General features: G+C 33.2%; 1 protein-coding gene across 1 annotated transcript in view; it reads left to right on the forward strand.

Moving 5' to 3' along the window:
- Window positions 1-22,004, forward strand: part of SOS2 (SOS Ras/Rho guanine nucleotide exchange factor 2) — an 83,708-nt gene that overhangs the window by 48,174 nt on the left and 13,530 nt on the right. The window contains exons 10-18 of the mRNA XM_077761228.1: window positions 652-1,307; window positions 2,793-2,874; window positions 4,236-4,358; window positions 8,865-8,968; window positions 10,913-11,135; window positions 14,319-14,438; window positions 14,612-14,774; window positions 18,439-18,556; window positions 19,541-19,713. Of these exons, the coding sequence (XP_077617354.1) occupies window positions 652-1,307; window positions 2,793-2,874; window positions 4,236-4,358; window positions 8,865-8,968; window positions 10,913-11,135; window positions 14,319-14,438; window positions 14,612-14,774; window positions 18,439-18,556; window positions 19,541-19,713 (1,762 nt within the window). The remainder of the gene's footprint in view (window positions 1-651; window positions 1,308-2,792; window positions 2,875-4,235; window positions 4,359-8,864; window positions 8,969-10,912; window positions 11,136-14,318; window positions 14,439-14,611; window positions 14,775-18,438; window positions 18,557-19,540; window positions 19,714-22,004) is intronic.

Raw genomic sequence — 22,004 nt, forward strand, 5'->3', positions numbered from 1 at the left:
CACACACACACACACACACACACACACACACACACACACCCAATCTGTCCCCACTCACACTCTCTCTCCCTCTCTAAAATTAAAAAAAATTTTTTTAATTGACATTGTCATATTGTTAAGATATGTTAAACATAATCATTTTTGTGTGTTATATAAAAAATTTAGGGGCACCTGGGTTGCTCATTTGGTTAAGCACCTGACTTCGGCTCAGATCATGATCTCACGGTTTGTGGGTTCAAGCTCCGTGTCAGGCTCGGCTGACAGCTCAGAGCCTGGAGCCTGCTTCAGATTCTGTGTCTCCCTCTCTCTGACCCTCCCCTGCTCACACTGTCTGTCTGTCTCTCTCTTTCTCTCAGAAATAAATAAAACATTAAAAAATTGTTTAAATAAAATAAAGAAATCTAGGATAATTTTAGTTCTTACGGCATTTGGAATAAAACAATTTCTATAGTACTTCTCTTTCACAATAATGAAATTGAGGCAAGTGTCCATTATTGGCAAAATTAGTAGAAGAAAGTAAATGCTGAGCCCAAAATCAAGTGTTTGATTATTTAGTGTTTTTATCATGTGATTTAAGGTAGCTTACACTTAAAGAAATTTGAGTTGCTTAGTCATTGAAAAAGCTAAACTTATCTTTTTTTTTTTTTTTAGGGATCTTGTTTGCCCTTTTTATAATCGTCACTTAAGAAGCAAGCATCTGGCTATTAAAAAAATGAATGAAATTCAGAAAAACATAGATGGATGGGAAGGCAAAGATATTGGACAGTGTTGTAATGAATTCATTATGGAAGGTCCATTGACACGAGTTGGTGCTAAACATGAGCGGCATATTTTTCTCTTTGATGGCTTAATGATTAGCTGTAAGCCCAATCATAGCCAGTCACGCCTTCCAGGTTACAGTAGCGCAGAATACAGATTAAAAGAAAAATTTGTCATGAGGAAAATACAAATATGTGATAAAGAAGATACCTGTGAGTGTAAACATGCTTTTGAAATCGTATCCAAAGATGAAAACAGCATAATATTTGCTGCAAAGTCTGCTGAAGAGAAAAATAATTGGATGGCTGCACTTATTTCTCTTCACTATCGTAGTACACTAGATCGAATGCTAGATTCAGTGTTATTGAAAGAAGAAAATGAGCAGCCATTGAGATTACCAAGTCCTGAAGTATATCGTTTTGTGGTAAAAGACTCTGAGGAAAACATTGTTTTTGAAGACAACTTGCAAAGTAGAAGTGGAATTCCCATTATTAAAGGAGGAACTGTGGTGAAATTAATTGAAAGGTTAACATATCATATGTATGCAGGTATGTGAAACTCATTACAAATGCTTACTTACCTGGGCTAAGGATCTAAAGCTTTTCAAGGATATTCAAAACTGCTTTCCACTTCAGGGCACCTGAGTGGCTTAGTCTGTTAAGCATCTGACATGATCTTACAGTTTGTGAGTTCGAGCCCCACATTGGGCTGTATGCTGACAGTGCGCAGCCTACTTAGGATATTCTCTCTCTCTCCCTCTCTCTCTGTTCCTTCCCCACTTGTTCTCTCTCTCTCTCTCAAAATAAATAAACTTTTTTTTTTTCCAAAATAAATAAACTTAAAAAAATGTTTGCCACTTACTGTGATGAGCACTGGTTTTTGTATGTAAGTGATGAGTCACTAAATTCTACTCCTGAAGCCAATATTACCCTATATGTTAACTAACTAGAATTTTAAACTTGAAGCAAAAAGAAAAAAAAATGCTTAAGGCATGGAATAAAAGGGATTGCCTCTAAAATATAAAATGAATTCCACAGAATCAAAAGGAATAAATAACTAATTAAATGTTTCTAAAATATAATACATTGGAGCACATGGGTGGCTTAGTTGGTTAAGCATCTGACTTGGCTCAAGTCATAATTTCACGGTTCACGGGTTCGAGCCCTGCATTGGGCTCTGAACTGACAGTGTGGCACCTGCTTGGGATTCTCTCTCTTTCCCTCTCTCTCTCTGCCCATCCTCCACTTGTACACTCTCTCTCTCTCTGTCTCTCTCTCGCTCTCGCTCTCTCACTCTCTCAGAAAATAAATTTAAAAATATATATATAATATTGTTGACTTCATTATTAAATATTCATAAAAATTCTGTGAGTCTTTAATTCGAAAACAATCCTCATTTATCAAGAAATACCATGGGGTGTGGGGAACTCTAGCTGGTTAAGCATCCGACTTTGACTCAGGTCATGATCATGGTTTGTAGGTTTTGAGCCCTGCATCAGGCTCTGTTGTGACAGAGCCTGGAGCCTGATTTGGATTCTGTGTTTTCCTCTCTTTCTGCCCTTTCCCTGCTCATGCTCTGTCTCTCAAAAATAATAAACATTAAAAAATATTTTAAATTAAAAAAAAAAAAAAGAAATACCATGATTGGCAGGAAGACCATGGTGGGAGGAACCAGAAGAAAAAGAAAAAGGAAAAGGGACACCTGGGTGCCTCAGTAGGTTAAGCATCCAACTTTGGCTCAGGTCATGATCTCATTGTTCAGAGTTGAAGCCCCACATCAGTCTCTGTGCTGACAGCCCACAGCCTGGAGACTGTTTCAAATTCTGTGTCTCCTTCTCTCTCTCTATCCCTCTCCCACTCTCATGCATGCGTTCTCTCTCTCTCTCTCTCTTTCTCTCTGTCTCTCCCTCTCAAAAATAAATTAACGTTGGAAAAAAAAAAGAAAGGAAGGAAGGCCTCCAAAATATGCTACTTTGAATTAATGAAACTGAATAAATTGAACATACATCCCATTTTATACTCTTATCTTTTCAGATCCCAATTTTGTCCGTACTTTTCTTACTACATACCGTTCATTTTGTAAACCACAGGAATTGCTTAGCTTACTGATTGAACGGTAAGAAAAATATTTATTTTACTTAACATTTTATAAAAAGTTAACCTCTTTGTTCCTTGCAAAGTGGTGGGGACCTAGTATGTGCTCAACTAGTTTTTGAACATAATATATTTGGTATTATATTAGTATTACTGTTCTCTTCAATGTGCTCATTGAAATATCTTTTATAACAGAGGTCTCTTCAGATCATAGCAATATTGATAGTGGTAATCAGAAACACCCAAATTTGAGAATGTATTTTAATGATATTTCGGGGGGCAGTAAAAACTTACTTAAAAGAGACTTTTTTACTTGTCACTTTGAAACAGACTTTTTCTTAAAGAAATTTTCAAAACATAGAAATGGAAGAGTACAGTAAACCCCATTTATTTATTCATAATCCAGCTTCAGTAATTATCAACACATTTTCACCTCTTTCCCTACTGACTTCAGTACTCTAACCCCAGGATTACTTAGAAGTAAATCTTAGACAGCATATTTCATCTGTAAATATTTTCATTTGAATTTCCAAAAGATAAATATTCTTATTAAAACATAATGATAGTCTTATTATACATAAAAAAGTGAACATTTCCCTTATTATGATGAGTTTTTTAAAAACTAAGTTTTGGATTGAGTTTTTCTTCTTTAGATAGTATCTGGGCTTCAAAATAATTTTTGTTTTACATTTAAAAACTTAATACCAGAATTTTTATCTTCCCCTGTGTCATTATGTTGTACTGTGAAACTAAGTTTACCAGACTGAATCAGAGTAATAATGTGCTATGAAGATCTATTTAGTTGTATTTCCATGTCCAAAATAAGGAATGCACATTTCTTAGACTTATATTTTAGTTATATTTCCTATGATTGGGCAAGGTTTCTTTTTATTTGTTTTAGTTTGATTGTTACCTTATCCACTTAAGTATGTTCTTCAGATATTGTTTAAAATTCACTTTGGGCCTTCTCTTGTGTGTATAGTCGCTTAAGGAAGTTTATCTCTACTTTAATTTTATCAAAATAAATATTAAGGACAGATTATTAGATATGCCATTTCTGTTAGATCATTCAAGGAAGTTATTTTCCTTATAGATTGTTTTTATATAGCTTGATATTTTTCATTGACCTTTTCTATATTAGTGCTAGTTATTAAGCTTGTTTTGATAAAAGTAAGAATATTAAATCTTCCTACTGTATAGCTATAGAACAATTTCTTATAGCTGTAATACTTCAGGGGAAGTTTATCAGTAATTGCACTTCTCACATAAATGGTAGGAAAGAAAGTTGCTTAAATAAAATGTTTTTTTTCTGTTGTATTTTAAGTCCTTTTCATTTGTGTCTGAAACAAAAAATTTCTCTCATTTTGCTTCTTTTTTTCTTAGATTTGAAATTCCAGAGCCAGAACCTACTGAAGCAGATAGATTGGCAGTAGAGAAAGGCGAACAGCCAATCAGTGCAGACCTTAAAAGGTTTCGCAAGGAATATGTCCAACCAGTACAACTTAGGTTTGGCCTGAATATTTTATTTTTTATGTGCTGTTCAATTTTCAACATATAGTTAGCATACCAGGATACCTATTAAGTAAAAATTGTAAAGTTTTATGTGTGTGCATAAAAGTTTACGTGTACATAAAGTTGATGTGTGTGACAGTGTGCCTGCTGTCAACTTGCTCCTCCCCGTTCGTTATCATCTAGTAATCCTGGGCTATTTTATAGTTTATAATATTTATGGAATTTATGTACTTTGCCCATTATTGTCACACAAAACATGTAGACATTTATTACTTCATCTAAAAAATCATTTCAGTAATTTTTTAAAATGTTACTTGATAAAAGCAGCTGCCAGCTGTTAGATCCTCACTGTGTGCCTAAATGCCTTATCATTTTTATTTCATCCTCACAACACAGTTACTACTTTATATATGAAGGAAATTGAAACTTATATGAGGAAATTGAAACTTAGTAAGATAAAGTAATTTGAGATAGGTCATATAAAGGGTACCACAGGACAGGTTTCAGACTCAGCTCTGACTTCTTAAGGCAGTGCTGTTTTTTTATACCACTGAGATTGGGAATTGGAAGCTCATTTGATTAGCTTTTTTTACAATCCCTAATTGTACATGATCTAAATATATTTTCTTTGTAAATATTAAGATTCCTTGATTACTGCTAACTAATAAATTACAACTTTGGAACTGAGTATATGATTTATTTTCCAGGATAGTTGCCACAAATAACTGTAGTTTCAGAGGAATGATAGAGTTCCCAGCTATATGACTCTCAGCCAGAACTTTTAACACAATGATATTTTTTAAAAATGTAAAGGGTACCTGGCTGGCTCAGTCACAGCATGTGACTCTTGATCTTGGGGTTGTGAGTTTGAGCACCATGTTGGATGTAGAGATTAGTTTAAATTAAACAAATTTTTTTCTTAATGTTTATTTTTGAGAGAGAGAGAGAGTGTGAGCAGGGGAGGGGCAGAAAGAAAGGAAAACACAGAATCTGAAGCAGGCACCAGGCTCTGAGCTGTCAGCACAGAACCCGATGCAGGACTTGAACCCACGAACTGTGAGATCATGACCCGAGCTGAAGTTGGACACTTAACTGACTGAGCTGCCCAGGTTCTAGTCTAAAAATTTTTTTAGATTAGAAAAAAAGATTATTTACCCATCAGCAATAAAGGAGTGTTTAATTTTTTTGTACTAGCCATGATGCATTTGTACTCCCCCCATACTCAAGCTTCTTGACATGAGACACACCTGTATGAGGTTGCTCTATCAGGGCAAAATATAATCTTAAGCTCTCAGTCATCTATGTTCTTTAAGTATTTATAAGCATTTTCTGTGTTCTCTGTTCTGTATTTCTACTTACGGTGAATACAGAAATAACATGGAATATCATCTTTGCCACCATGGTGATAAAGATTTTATTACAGAAAAGGGAAACATGAAATAGTTATGTATTCTATTTTATATGTTTAAGTGGCTTAAAAAAATACATCACTATTGGGGCACCTGGGTGGCTTAGTCGGTTAAGCGTCCGACTTTCCGACTTTCGCTTAGGTCATGATCTCGCGGTTTGTGGGTTCGAGCCCCGCGTCGGGCTCTGTGCTGACTGCCAGCTCGGAGCCTGGAGCCTGTTTCAGTCTGTGACTCCCTCTCTCTCTGTCCCTCCCCTGCTCACGCTGTCTCTCTCTCCTAGAAATAAATAAAACATTAAAAAAAAAAAATAAAATTAAAAAAAAAAAATACATCACTATATAATTTCAGGAATAGCTAAGATTAGGCCGTAATTACTAGGGAAGTCATCTTGGAAGAGGTAAAATCTGAGAGTGTCCCTAAAGGGTATATAGGATTTAGTTAGACAGAAAAGTGACTATAGATATTCAAGGTCATGGGAAATAGTTTGAACAAAGGCAAAAAGACAGAGATGAGAATGGTGTACAGAGGAAACAGGTAAGGAAATTGACTCAACAGAAATGAAGACAATGTATTACAAGAAGTAGTAGATGGTATTAACTTTATGGAATGGGGTGGAATTCAAGATGGCCTTGAAATCGAAGCCAAGTTGTTAAACAGTCTTACAAACATTAAAGGATTTTCATCAATGATGGTAATTTTTATAATGATCGTAACATTTTCTGATGTTGTATTCTAAAATTAACATAACACAAATTTGAGAGGATTTTACAGTGAGTTCATACATCCACCACCTAGATCTGTTAATTTTGCTATATTTATTTTATCACATATATATTCATTTATTCTTCTTTTGGTCCATTAATCATCAAGTTTTGGGGATGTATTTCAAAGTAAACTTCTTAAATACTTCAATTTATATATCATTACAAGTGCAGTATTTGTTTATTGTACTTTTGTTCTAAAATGTGTGTACAGTGAAACATCTTTTTTTTTTTTTTAAGTTTATTTAGAGAGGGAGTGTATGTGCATACACATATACACACATGGGTGGAAGAGGGGTAGGAGAGAGGAAGAGAGAAATCCCAAGCAGGCTCTGAGCTGTCAGCACAGAGCCTGACACGAAGCTTGATCCCACAAACTGAGATTCTGACCTGAGCTGAAATTGAGTCAGTTGCTCAACCAACTGCCCCCCAGGAGCCCTGAGACACATACATCTGAAGTGTACTTTGGTTGAATTTAAAAAAAAAAAAAAAACCATACATCTCTATAATCCAAACTCCTTTCAAGATATAAATGTTAGCATAGCCTCAGCAAGTTTCCTCATGCCTATCTTAATCAATTTTTGTCCTCATTAACCAAAACAGTATTCATCTTCCACTATAGATTAGTTTTACCTGTTTTAGAATTTTAGATAAACAGATTCTTATGTACAGTTTTGTGTTTGACATTTTTCACTCATGCTTCTGAGCATGTTTTTGCTTGTGTCAGTAGTTCTGTTTTACTGCTAAGGTAGCCATATGAACATACCACAGTTTTTTTCCCATTGAAGGACACCTGGGTTCTTTTCAGTTTTTTACTATAAATAAAGCTGCTATGAACTTTATTTTACAAATCTTCTGTGAATATATTTTTTCATGTCTTGAGTAAATAACTTAGAGTGGAGTGGCTAGCTTATAGAGTGTTTGTATTCTTGGTTCTAAAAGAAACTGCCAAATCTCTTCCCAAAGTGGCTGTACTTTATTACACTCTTAAAACCAGTATATGAGAGAGAGTTCCAGTTGCTCCATATCCTCACTAACATTTAGTGATGTCAGTTTTATACTTTAGCTTAACTGGTGGGGTATAGTGGAATGTCTTTGTAGTCTTAATTTGCATTTTCTTTTTTTTAAATTTTTTATACATTTATTTATTTTTTAAAGACAGAGCACTAGTTGGGAAGGGGCAGACAAGAGAGGGAGACACAGAATCAGAAGCAGGCTTCAGGCTCTGAGCTGTCGGCACAGAGCCCAATGTGGGGCTTGAACTCAAAAGTTGTGAGATCATGACCCAAGCCAAAGTCAGATGCTTAACCGACTGAGCCACCCAGGTGCCCCATCTGTTTACATTTTCTTAATAATGTCTTTTGGTCAATGGAAGTTTTTAATTTTGGTCAAGTCTAATTATGGGATTTTTTTCCTGTACATGTTAGTAATTTTAAGATTACATTAGATGCTGTAGAAATTAGAAAGGAGAGAAATTGGCAACAGAGTTATTTGAATTGACCTAAGTGTAAACTAGAAGTTAACAATTTTGTTTCTTGAAATATTTCCTAAGCCACCGAGTCTACCAGGCCCACACTCACTTAAGATTCACTGGGAATTTACAGTTTTTTCTTAGCCTGGGAGAAAAACTAAGGTTGGGTGGGAAAGGGTTGGGGGAAGTTTACCTAGAAATGGTTGTTTATTAAAATAATGAAGAAAAAATTCTAAAGTAATTAATTCATACTATCATTAAGTAGTAGAATGTTATATTTATACAGATAGATTGAATCTCTGTTTGCAAGATTATAAGAGTCATTTTTGAGGTACTACAAAATAAAATAGCTCTGTAAGAAATATTTTTATCTTGAAGTAAAATAAGGAAATGTGGGCATAACTGTAGATAACAGAAGTTTGATGATAGCACTTGAATTTAGAAACACACTAATCTTAGTTGATTTGCCATCTTATCTGAAAAAGATATCAGTTTAGATCTTTTAAAAAATCCTTTTCAATTTAAGAATTTAAAAATAGCATTTTTACTTTACAGAGGATGAATTTTCTAATATGTATACAGAAAAGTTACTTCTTCTAAACATAAGGGGGTAGTTAAATGTGGAAACTACAATTTTTATGCTTATAAATATTTTTAAAATATAATTTTAAAACAATAAAGTAGTCCTGAGACTGGTTTTCACATCATAGAAGCACTTAAGGTTGTAACTAAATACAAAATAGAGACTCTTGAGTGTTATATTGGCCCTTGTATATAAAGTTGTCACTATGGTACTAGAGAAGTGAAAGAAGCTTGGGTTTTACTAAAATGTCTTTCTTTCTATTTTTTTTTTTTTTAGGATCTTAAATGTGTTTCGGCACTGGGTTGAACATCATTTTTATGACTTTGAAAGAGATTTGGAGTTGCTTGAGAGACTAGAATCCTTCATTTCAAGTGTAAGAGGTATATTATTTAAAGGTTTGATTGAATCTTTATGTTGCACATGACTTGATTTTTAAATTTGACTTTTAAATAAGAAGCTAAATTATTTTTTATATTTTAACAGCTGAAATAACATTTGATATGGTTTATAGACAGACTCTAAGAAGCTCGTATATTAGAACCACTGGAAGTCTTAGAACCTTGCCTTTTCAAGTTTTTTAGGAGAATCTTTAAAAAAAGTTACAAGTCTTTAATAAACATACATTTAAAATTTTATCTCATCTCCAGGTTGGCATTCTTTCAACTAATTTTATCTGTTTTCATATTCTCCTTAATCTTATTCTTTATTTTTGAATGGTTATCAGCTTTTAAAATAACATTTACTTCTCCTGGAAAAATCTTTGGTATATTTTTAGCACCTGAAAGATAGGCCTTTCCTACCTGAAGTTTCAGAGCACAGCCCATGAAATTAAATTCTGCTCCATGATCATTTAAGCAAATGTATATTATTGAATCAAGATCATTTATCTGACAGTATAAGGCATTAATTAAGAATAGTTTAAGCCTAACGTATCTCCTACTTGTTTTTACTTAAGGGGAATTTTATTTAGAATAGAGAATGTGATTCCTATGTTTTAGCTTTGAGATGTTTAAGATACATTATCATCATGTGTGCCTTGATAATTGTTTTTGGTACTAAATTTTTATATTATTTTCTTAATGAGGCTGCTAAATTATATATGATCTAAGAAACTTCTAAAATACACATATGTAGGGGTACCTGAGTGACCCATACAAGTCGTTTGAGTGTCCATCTTTTAATTCTGGCTCAGGTCATGATCCCAGGGTCATGGGATCGAGCCCAGTGTTGGGCTCTGCACAAAGTATGGAACCTGCTTAAGATTCTCTCACTCTTAAATACTGAGAACAACCTGAGGGTTGATGGGCATTGAGGAGGGCACTTGTTGGGATGAGCACTAGGTGTTGTATGGAAACCAATTTGACAATAAATTATATTAAAAAAAAAACTCTCTCTCTCTCCCTCTGACCCTCTCCCCCACTACACTCTTTCTCTATATATAAAATAAAAAAGTAAAATAAAATACATATACGTATTAGAATAAAGCAAGTAAAGGTTTACGTTAATGTCTAAAGTTAATGTCGTAGACCTTTCTGAAGTAAGTTATACCTCAGCATAACCAATAGTGATGAAAGTTTCTTTTTATAAAAATATTTTAACTAATAAATGAGGAAGGAATGATAGAATTAGAATATTACTATTTTTCAACTCCCTAGTAATAATACAAGAGAAGTAACTGGACATTATATGCTGGCTGTTGGAAATAATCGTGCAAGTATCATGTCAAAAAATTGATTCTAAATTATAGCACATCTCTATGTGTCTGACTTAAAGAAAAAACAGGGGAAAGAGATACCACAAAAACAGAATTGGAAAAATTCAGACTTGGGAAATACCATAAGGCAGATGATTTCATTTTAACAAGTAAATTGCAAGCAAAAATGAGAGAGAAAAGGAGAGCCTGTAGTAAAAGAGACTTGAGACACTGACTCAGTGCAATTTATAGATCTTGTTCAAACCCTATTTCAAAGAAACCAACTTTTAGAAAGGATTTATGAGAGAATCAGGGAAATCTGAGCACTAATTAGATATTTGATGATATTAAGAAGTTATTGTCATTTTTATATACGATAATGGTATTGTGGTCATTTAAAAAACTCTTTAATTTTTTAGCTACATACTTAAATACAGATGAAATAATATATACTTGTTTCAGAATAACATAGGGGTGGAGGGAGGACATGCGTGGGGTTAGATGAAACAAAAATTGGCCATGAGTTGATAATTATTGAAGCTGGGTAAAAATAAGAGATTATACAAAGATTTGCAGTCATGTCTGTCAAGTAAAAAGGTATTTTTATTTGTGTTCTGTAACACAAACGTAGGGAAAGCTATGAAGAAGTGGGTAGAGTCAATTGCTAAGATCATCAGGAGGAAGAAACAAGCTCAGGCAAATGGAATAAGCCATAATATTACCTTTGAAAGTCCGCCTCCACCGATTGAATGGCATATTAGCAGACCAGGACAGTTTGAAACATTTGATCTTATGACACTTCATCCAATAGAAATTGCACGTCAGCTGACACTTCTGGAATCTGATCTTTACAGGTAAACAATTAACATTCATTTGCTGCTCTGTTTTCAAGAATCTAAACATACCTCTGTCTATTTTCAGAACGTTGTACAAACTATTTTTTATATTTTTAATGAAATCTATTTATTAATGCTTAAAAATGCCTCATCTCTTCTTGTGGGCTTGGAGGAAAGCTCATAGCATAGGTTTTAACTACAATTTTTTTCTATAGATAAAAATCTTATATTGCTGTTTAGGCCTAGAGTAGGTCCTAGAAATCCTTCACTAGAGGAATGGTGGAGAGAAACCATGCAGCAGAATAGCAAGCACTTTCAAGGCAGTCACCCGCTTCTGCTCATAATACTTGCCCAGATTGCTTTAGTTGGAGTTGGTTCAGTTAAATCAGTCAGTATGGATGGTAGGCTCTTGAAGACAGCTGAGTAAATAGAATATTGAGTGAGACAAGCTTTATATTCTTTCTTCAGATTCTACATAATCAAAATTTTAATTTGGAGTTTGAGTTAGGTTTGCTAGGCAAATGAATAACAAAATTATTAGAAGAAAGATTTCATTATGTTTTTAAAGGAGTCTTAAATACTTTAGCTATTTGAAGTCAATATTAACTTTAGGGGCATGTGGGTGGTTCAGTTGGTTAAGCATCTGACTTCAGCTCCGATTATGATCTCATGCATCGTGAGTTCGAGCCCCACGTTGGGCTCTGCACTGACAGCACAGAGCCCACTTCAGATCCTCTGCCCCTCTTATTTAAGTTAAAAGTTCATATTAACTTTAAAGAAAAGATAGTAAGTATGATGAACCATGCTTAAAACTTCTGAACCATTTTCTTTCATTTATGAAATTCATTAGAAATGTGCTTGGCTGTTTACTTTTATCTGTATTCCATCATCTGTCTTTACATGTAAATCACTTTCTCTCATTAGCCTGTATCCAGGCAGATCACCCATTCACAACCTAACCTTTACAGTTTCATGGTTTCATCACTTCCAATATCATTCTCCACTCCAAACCAAAGCTCCTCTCATGACATATTCCAGATCTTGTTATCACTCCAAACCATTCTTATTTCAAAATTATGAATTCAAGCAGCTTATTTCTTTCTAACTACAGTCTTCTCTCCTTTCAACTTGCTTTATCAGCTTCTTCCTCTGCCATCTTTTTTTAAACCACTGTCCATCCCCATTACATTAGCCCTATTCTGTCTTCTTCCTAACTTAAGCTTTCTTCTTTCATTTACAACCCAGGCTCCTATGAAGAGTACAGGCCTTGCAGGTAACCACCTCCTCCCCCAACTCTGTCAAAAAATGACTTCCCACCACTATCATTCCATCAGAAAGTTTTCTGCATTCAAGAATCCCTTCTAAAATACAAATACCTTTGGGGGCCTTGGTGGCTCAGTTGGTTAAGGGGCCGACTTCGGGTCAGGTCATGATCTCACGGTTCTTGAGTTCGAGCCCTGCATCAGGCTCTGTGCTGACAGCTCAGACAGAGCCTGTTTCGGATTTTGTCTCCCTCTCTCTCTGCCCCTTCCCTGCTCGTGATCTTTCTCTCTCTTTCTCTCTCCCTGTCTCTCAAAAATAAATTTAAAAAGCATTAAAAAAAAATACAAATACCTTTAAGAAGTTATCCTGATTGGCAGCCATCTTTTTAAAGGGAAAAGCAGGAATATACAAAGTTTAGTGCTAACGGAGAATGTAGGAAGGCAGTAGAGAAAAAAACTTCCCTTCTGTAGAATTGGACTTCTGGTTTGCCCTGGGTGTGCCATTCAGAATTTAGCACACACATCAGAAGTCAACATCTGATTCAGTGTCATACTGTAATTTGGACCTCAGGTGGTTTTTGCTTTTGTAAAAGGTTGAAATGAAGGGACTTGTTTCGTGAGATAAAAAAGCAAATGATACTGAATCAAGTTTTTCTTCATAAAGTAACTGTTACATGAGTGGACATCAGAAAAAACAAAAACACTTAGCTCTATGTGGATCTGCTTTCAGAACACAGAAAATATGTTTGTTAAGTGATACGTGTATTATGGAGGAAGACTAACAGAGGTAAAAACATTGACTGTAAACTGAATTTCTGGTAAAATAATAGGACCATGTAAGAAGACTTATTTTAAAAACTGTTAGCAAGTACCCATTTATACTTGAATCTACTGATTAAAAACTTTTTTTTAAATTAATTAATAGCCAAGTCTGTAGGACATTGATGGGTATGCCACTGGTCAACTTTTTAAACTATGCAATCCTGACTGACTGCATACAATGATTTAGTCTGCTTTTCTGTCTGATTTTTTTAATGAAATAATTCAGGTATTTTTTAAAATGTAGAAAATTATATAATGAGGGCTCATGAACAACAAAAGCATTACAAATACAATTGAAATCCTTAAACTCATTCCTCCTAATTCCATTCCTCTTCTTTCTCCCAATAACCACTATCTTGTATTTGGTGTTTATTATTCTTATGTATGTCTTTATAATTTATACACATTCACACATGGATAACCAATATAAAACGTCGTTTTGCAGATTCTAAAACAATTTATACTTATGTATCATTCTGCAACATATTTTCCACTTAAATTGTTTTTTGTATTTGTTCAAGTTGATTAATGTAGCTCTAGTTTGCTTATTTTAATTACTGTGTGGTGTTCTATTGTATGAACGCTCCAATATTTATCCAGTCTCTTGATGATAAGCCTCTAGGTTGTTTGTGATTTTTCACTCTTGGAAATAATGACTGCTTCACTGAATACTCTTATAAATGCTTTCTTATAACCTGGTGTATGTAGAATATATACCTAGATAGAATTGTGGGGTGGTCTAGTATGTGTATCTTCAGTATTATGAGATATTGCTAAATTTCTTTACAAAGTAGCTATAGTTTTTACTTGCACATCAGTGTTGGAAAGTTGCTGTTTTTTCACATCTTTACCTATTTAGTATTATTAGGCTTTTGTTAGTCTGACAGGAATGAAATGGGATTTCGTTGTGGTTTAATGTTCTTCTCCCTGAATAAGAAAATATTTTTTTCATGTTTACATGACTATTTGGATCCAGTCCTCTGTGATTTAAACCTGTTTATATGTTTGTCCATCTATCTTTTGCCTTGTCTTTTTCTTACTAAGTTTCAGGAGATCTTTAAATAATTTTGATACTAATCCTTTGTAAATTAAGTTGCATTGATTTTTGGTTCCATAGGAAAGTCCAGCCTTCTGAACTTGTAGGGAGTGTGTGGACCAAAGAAGATAAAGAAATAAATTCTCCAAATTTGTTAAAAATGATTCGCCATACCACGAATCTCACCCTCTGGTTTGAAAAGTGAGTGTTTACTTCTTCTGTGTTATTACTTCTTAATAATCATAATAGTAAGTCATCTATAAGCTTAAATTTTGGCTAAAAATATATTTCTTCTTTCCTACATGAAGCGAGGAAATTGCGTTTTAAGCCATGATTTTTTATTGGTGTTTTTTTTGTTTGTTTGTTTTGTTTAGGTGCATTGTGGAAGCAGAAAATTTTGAGGAACGGGTGGCAGTACTAAGTAGAATTATAGAAATTCTACAAGTTTTTCAAGATTTGAATAATTTCAATGGTGTATTAGAGATAGTCAGTGCAGTAAATTCAGTGTCAGTGTACAGACTAGACCATACTTTTGAGGTAAGTTACATGTTTAAATATTTTATCTTTTATGGGGGAAGATACAATTGATATAAAAGACACTGCTTCTACCACCAGTCTTTTTGAGTAAATCCTTAATAAATCATCTTATTCCCTTAAATATATATATATTTATATATCAGCATAACTGGTAAGCCTAGGATTCAGCAAGGAATATGAGACTTGAGACTCTGTTTAATATGCTTCCTAAATGTAATGAAGTTCCAAATGGATTTTTCCAGTGGCACATTGATTGTTTCAAATAAATGACAAACATTTTAAATATAAATATACAAATTACTTCAATTATCTTTAGTTTAATGCATAGTCAAAGAAAGAGTAACATGGAGAGAAGTCTTTCTAAAACTTAAAATTTGTTTTTTTAATTCTACATAACAATATATGTTTAGTGTTTGTTATAGAAAATTCAAAAGATACAGAAAGTATATGTTAAAATACACATACTCTTGAATACAGAGAATCCAATAAAAGTGCCAGACTGTATGGTTAATGTACAAAGATACAGTTTCTGCAGTGTTAATTGTAGTAGTGGAAAACTGGAAACAACCTGTATGTCCATAAATAGAATGACTGAATTCATTGTTCTAACTTGCAGGATAGAATACTATTCAGCTATAGAAAAAAAGTGAATAGGATCTATGTGTATTGTCTTAAAATCATATTTGTTATATTTTAGGGGAGAACCTTTGGAACAATCAGTATAATATAATTTCATTTTTATATAACAAAACAGAGTAAAACCTAAACATGTTAATGGAATTGCATGAGAATTGAGAAGAGTGTGGAAAGATACATACTTTTTTCTTAACATTAGTTTTTTCAGTTGGTTATGATTAGAGAGGAGTGGAGGGCAAACTGCTTTCATGTATTTTTCTGTTTGGGTGTTTGCATTTTATTGATTTGTAGGAACTTTTTATATATTAAGGATATTAACAGTTGATTATTGCCAAATATTAATCTATTTAATAGATTAATAATTTTAATTCTGATTTTGAAAAACTCTAAAGGATAATGTATTTATTTTGAGAGGTTAAGTTTTAGTCTCTTAAAATATTGGATACAGAACAATATTTATAAAATATGTCTAAGCCAGGGGCGCCTGGGTGGCTTAGTCGGTTAAGCGTCCGACTTTCGCTTAGGTCATGATCTTGCGGNCCTTTAAAACCCTTCAGAGCCAACTATCATTCTGAATTTTATAGCTTATTATTTTCCTACAGTTTTACTTATTTGTATCTCTAAACAATGTACTATTTCGTTTTGCATGTTTCTTAATTATATATGAATAGAATTCTTCAAAGACTTTTTTATTCAACGTTCTCATCCTAAAAATTCATCCAGGTTTGAGTACATGGGTGGCACAGTCAGTTAAGCATCCAACTCTTGATCTTGGCTCAGGTCAAGATCTCATGGTTCATGAGATAGAGCCCCACGTCAGGCTCTGTGCTGATAGCGTGGAACCTGCTTGGAGTTCTTTCTCTGCCTCTCTTTCTGCCCCTCCCCTGCTCACGCTCTCTCTTTCTCTCTCTCCAAATAAATAAACTTAAAAAAAATTTATCCAGTTTGTTTCTTGCTGCTACAGTTCATTTTTTTCATAGCTGTATCATACTATAAGAATAAACTTACCAAAATTTACTTATTTATTCATAGTTAATGGCCATTTGGATTTTTCCAGTGTGAGGCTATTATCAGTAATTGTGCCATGAACATTTTCTAAATAAATCCTAGTGCATGCATGCACAAATTTCTCTAAGTTATTTACCTATAATTACTAGATAATAGGATATGGGTTTCATTAGCTATACTAGAAAATGCCAACTTGTTTTCCCAAGTAATTGTACCAGTTTATACTCCCACCAGAAATGTATGAGTTCTAAGTTGTTTTACATTCTCACCAGTACTTGACATTGTCATTTCTTTTCATTTTCCAGTCTTGTGGTTTTGCTTGATAAGCACCCTGATTTCTAATGAGTTTGAACCTGCTTTTAAATATTTATTGTTTCTTTGTATTTCTTCTTATGGAAATTTTTTTGACTTTTTAATTGTTGAGTTTTTCTTTTGAATCTGTATGAGTTCTCGTATATACTGGATTTTAGTCCTTTGTCAGTGTGTGATAATGTCTCTTCTCAGATTGAAGCTTCCCTTTTTGCCTTTTTTTTTTAATGTCTTTTGATGAATAAAAATTCTTATGTAGTCCAATTTATTCTGTCTTCTGTGATTTGTGCTTTTGGCTGTCTTGTTTAATTGCTCTTCCTCTAATATCTTAATGTTTTGTCTTTCACATTAAGTCCTTAATCCAGCTGGAAATAAGGGGTTTTTTTTTTTACATTTTTTTAATGTTTGTGTATTTTTGAGAGAGAGACAGAACATGAGTGAGGGAGGGGGAGAGGTAGAGGGAGACAGAATCTGAAGCAGGCTCCAGCTCCGAGCTGTCAGCACAAAGCCTGACAAGGGGCTCAGACCCACAAGCAGCAAGAACATGACCTGAGCCAAAGTTGGATGCTTAACTGACTGAGCCACTCAGTCAGAGCTAGCAATAAGTTTTGAGTATGAGGTGAGGTTGGAGTTAGTGTTTTCTTCCATATGACTAGCCAGTTGCTTCCATACATTTATTGAAAGTTTGATGGGAATTGCATTGGTTATATAAATTGCAGCTGGTTTAATTGATGAATGACAGTTTTACAGTGAGTTTTTCAAATCATGATATGTGTATCTCTCCATTTATTTATTCATTTAATAAAGTTTTATGGTTTTCTTGATGAAGTTCTCATACCTCTTGTTAGATTTATATTAAAATATTTTTTACTATCTTATTTTCTTTATTGATATCTAGAAATGCAGTTGATATTTTGCCTGTATATTGTTTTATATCCAGCAACGTTACTAAATTCTCTTGATTAACACTCTATATGTAGATTTATTGGGTTTCTTCACAGACAGTGACTACTGACAATTTTTCTTTTCATTTTCTAGAATTTTCTTTTTGTTATTCATGTCAGTTAGGACTTCTATATAGTACTGAATAAAAGTCACAGTGCAATCACTTTTGCTTTTTTCTTAAGTTAAAGGAAATGCATTGAACAGTTTGCTGTCAGGTATAAAGTTTGCTGTGGATGTGTGTGTGTGTGTGTGTGTGTGTGTGTATGCGCGCGCGCGCATGTGTGTGTAGTTACCAGGTTAAAAATAATTTGTAACAAATGTAATAATGAAATATAAAAGAAATGACTCTGCTTACTTGGTTTACTAAATTTTCATTCAATTCTTCTCTCCCTCCCAGAGCCTTCTCCTCCTTACCAAAATCTTACCCTTAATCCCAAAAGACCTTTCAGTAGAAAATATTTGAATGATTTGGGATTATATTTCTCTCTTATAGCTATAACTTGAAACCCCGGCTAATCAGAAATATAACTAATAAGGTCCTGGGGAAGAATTTTTTATTGATTAATCATCTAATTTATATCAAAAAACTTAAAAGTTTTATATTTATAGATAAATCATTTCAGGTAAGTACAGAAAGGAATACTACACATCTTTAAAAGATTATTTTTCAAATAATTGTAAAATTTTATAAAATTCCAACCTCTGTGTTCATAAAATATGATTGAATTATAAAAAACAACTTGTATTCAATTTATATCTTTTAAAGGCATTGCAGGAAAGAAAAAAGAGAATTTTGGATGAAGCTGTGGAATTAAGTCAAGATCACTTTAAAAAATACCTAGTAAAACTTAAGTCAATCAATCCACCTTGTGTGCCTTTTTTTGGTAAGTTACTGAATACAGATTTATACTTATATTTTAGGTACAGTTTTTTGTAGCCAAAAGATACCAGCCTTTAAAGGCAGATTGTCCTGATTTTTATATCTGAGCATATCTGCTTTTATTATTGTTCATATTGTTCATATTGTTAAGTAAAACTTAAAGTCTCTATTTCCCTATCTTTAACATAAAGGTTGTAAAAATTATAGAGTTGTTGTAAGGAGCTCTGCAGAGTCTTTCTATAAAAGCACTAGTCCCATTCACTAGGGCTCCATCCTCATGATTTAAGCACCTCCTGAAGGCCCCATCTCCAATCACACTGGGCACTAAGATTTCAACATAGGAATTTTGAACACTCAAACATGTATGCCTGTGGATACACACATACACAACCGGTTGTGTTAACCAAAAATGTCTCTAGACATTCCCAAATATCCCCTATAGGACAAACCTGCCCCACAGTTGAGAGCTACTGATTTAAATGAACCCATAATTATGTATGAAAAAGGAGCTAAAAACTTTCTTACTATCCCAGAGTGAGAAATAATTCTTTTTCTATCTAAATTATGGGCTTTGGGAAAACAGAGGATTAGTTTATAAATCTGTAGTCTCATCACCAGAATTGGCTTAAAATTAATTTATGGATCATTATTCAAGATCATTGGCATTAAATATTTATAATCAAATCTTAAAATGTTTAGAACATATATAACACTTATAATGTAGACTTTGCGAATGAATCCTTCCTTTTATTTTAGACTATTAGTCTAAGAAATAAATTAAGCCTTTTCTAAACCCTAATTTTCTTTTTAATTCTTTCCGTGTTAAAATTCCTAATGTAAAATTGATTAATACACTATCAGAGACTTAACATTTTAGGGGTAGAATTGCTGGGTTATAGGATGTCTTTCAGCTTTACTAGAACAGTTGTTTTTTTAAATGGTTGATTAAGTCACAAATTTTATAACTTCAAATACTTTTTTTTACTAGGAATATATTTAACAAATATTCTGAAAACTGAAGAAGGGAATAATGATTTTTTAAAAAAGAAAGGGAAAGATTTAATCAATTTCAGTAAGAGGAGGAAAGTAGCTGAAATTACTGGAGAAATTCAGCAGTATCAAAATCAACCTTACTGTTTACGGATAGAACCAGAAATGAGGGTAAATATTTTCTTTGCTTATCCTTAAAAGAGAACATAATAAATCCTCTGCAATCTGTAAGAAATATCATAACTACGCATTATGCCACTTATTTTACTATAAAAATAATATAGTAAGTTAATAGTTAATAGAAGTAAATATTAGAGGTTCTGGGCTAACAATATGCAGTTATTAATATTATTAGGTACTGGGGGCCTGGCTGGCTCAGTTGGTAGAGCATGTGGCTCTTGATCTCAGGGTTGTAAGTTTGAGTCCCGTGTTTGGGTACAGAGATTATTTAAAAATAAAATCTTAAAAAAGTATATATTAGTATTGCTTCTTTATACAATTGGTTCAAATAATACTCACAAAAAATAAATGACAAAATGGGATGTAAGCCTCTGATATCCATGTAGTAAAAATAAAATCCACCAGTAGTACTGGCATGGATTGATAGCCAATTTAGATATTTTACATGTGCCAATATAACATTAAGTAATTAATTTTCTTCATAAGAACACTGGGTTTAAAATAGGGTAAGAGGTTGGTTGTATATATGCATAGCAAAAAATTATTTTTTTAACATTCTGGCAATTGATATTCTGTTTTGAGCAGTGGTTCATAACATTGATTCTGTGGTACTGTAAGATGTGGAATACCGCCTGAATCATAGTAAATTATGATACTATATGTTAAATGAATTGTATTGTGTTACACTTATTTGAAATTCAGAACAAATACTAGCTCTTGGAATAAGTTCACCTGTCACGTTAAAAATTGTGTCACATTCAACTTTCAGACTTAATCTGCAGGTTAGGCATGTTAAATGAAAGTGGCCACCATGACTTCCACCCTCCTAAATTATAAGATGGTAACTATTCTTGGTTCTGAGTTCAAAACAAAATACCCTAGTCCTAAGAAAGAATGACCTAAGGTACACCATTATGAGAACATAGATACCTGCTCTAAAGAAAATGGTGATAAGCTGCTGGTGGTCCCATATTTCATTCTCTTCCCTCAACGTTGGGCCAACCCTCTGTGATGTGGAACTTCATAGGTCTAAAGAAATATGTTCTTGAAGCCCAGGTTAGAGGTTATAATACGTTTCCCCAGAGAAATAATGTTCAAATGTAGTTGGGTATATTTGAAATAGTACTTTTAACATTCATATCTTAGTAACTCCTAATAGTTTTTTGTGATCTGGTCTAGACTTCTACCATCATTTAAAGCATTCCCCTTGGGGATGTGGAGCAAAGAATGCTTTCTTTATGATTGAGTCAAAGTAAATTTAAACATAGACAAAGTAGCTACTCACTTTTCAAGCCATAGTTAACCAAGCTAATAAATGGTGTTTAAAAATAGAGCAAAGGGTGAGAATACCAAGAATATTGCTATTATAACCTTATTAAAGTCTTTAAATTATTGTTGGTTCAAATGATTTAATTTGGCTAACTTGAATATAACAACAAGTTGGTTCAGTATTGTTATATTTATAATTTTCTTGACATTGGCAGAATGCCTGAAAAGTGGGAGAATTTTATATCAGAAATTCTAAAGCTCATTTTGCCTACTGGTAAAGTGAAAAACAGTACTTATTTTTACATATGCTTCTAAACTACTTCAAAATTAGATAAAGTTAAACCCAATGATTTGCTTCTAAGAAATTTTTCAGAGGAGATAATCAGAAATGTACAGAAAGTTTTATGCATAATAAGGTAATAATAACAATACAATTATTGTAATAACAAAGAATTAGAAGGCACTGTTGTAGATAACTGCCTATGTGGAGATTAGTGAAATAAATTCTGAAGCATCCATATGATTAAATACAACAGGGCTAAAATTTGTGTTTTATAAATAAGTAAGCCACATGAGGAAAAAATGAATGTAAACTAAAAAAAGTTAACAATAACTGTGGTGTGGTCTCAATTTTGCAAAATAAAAACCCCCAAAAAACTAACTTATGTATACATGCGTATATTCACACAGTAAAAACACTGGAACTATATTCTTTTAGTAAAATGTTAACAGATCGCTGGCTAAGGAGATTGCTATTTATATTCCTTTTTGCCCTTTGCTAAATCATCTAAATTTTCTACCTAAAAACTTAAATTCAGCTTAGAAAATATTTTTTTCTTAAAGACAAGAAAGGTTGTTTTACTAGAAGTTAGCACAGATAAGTTTATAGTTTCTTGAAATTACTTTTGAATTTGAATAGAACTTACTCCAAGTTACCTTTTTTTTTTTTTTCTTAATGATCAAAAGTTTCATTGTGGGGCACCTGGTGGGCTCAACACGCAACTCTTACTCTT

The sequence above is a fragment of the Crocuta crocuta genome, unplaced genomic scaffold (genome assembly GCF_008692635.1).
Source record: "Crocuta crocuta isolate KB4526 unplaced genomic scaffold, BGI_CrCroc_1.0 scaffold163, whole genome shotgun sequence".
In the NCBI taxonomy this organism is placed as follows: Eukaryota; Metazoa; Chordata; class Mammalia; order Carnivora; family Hyaenidae; genus Crocuta; species Crocuta crocuta.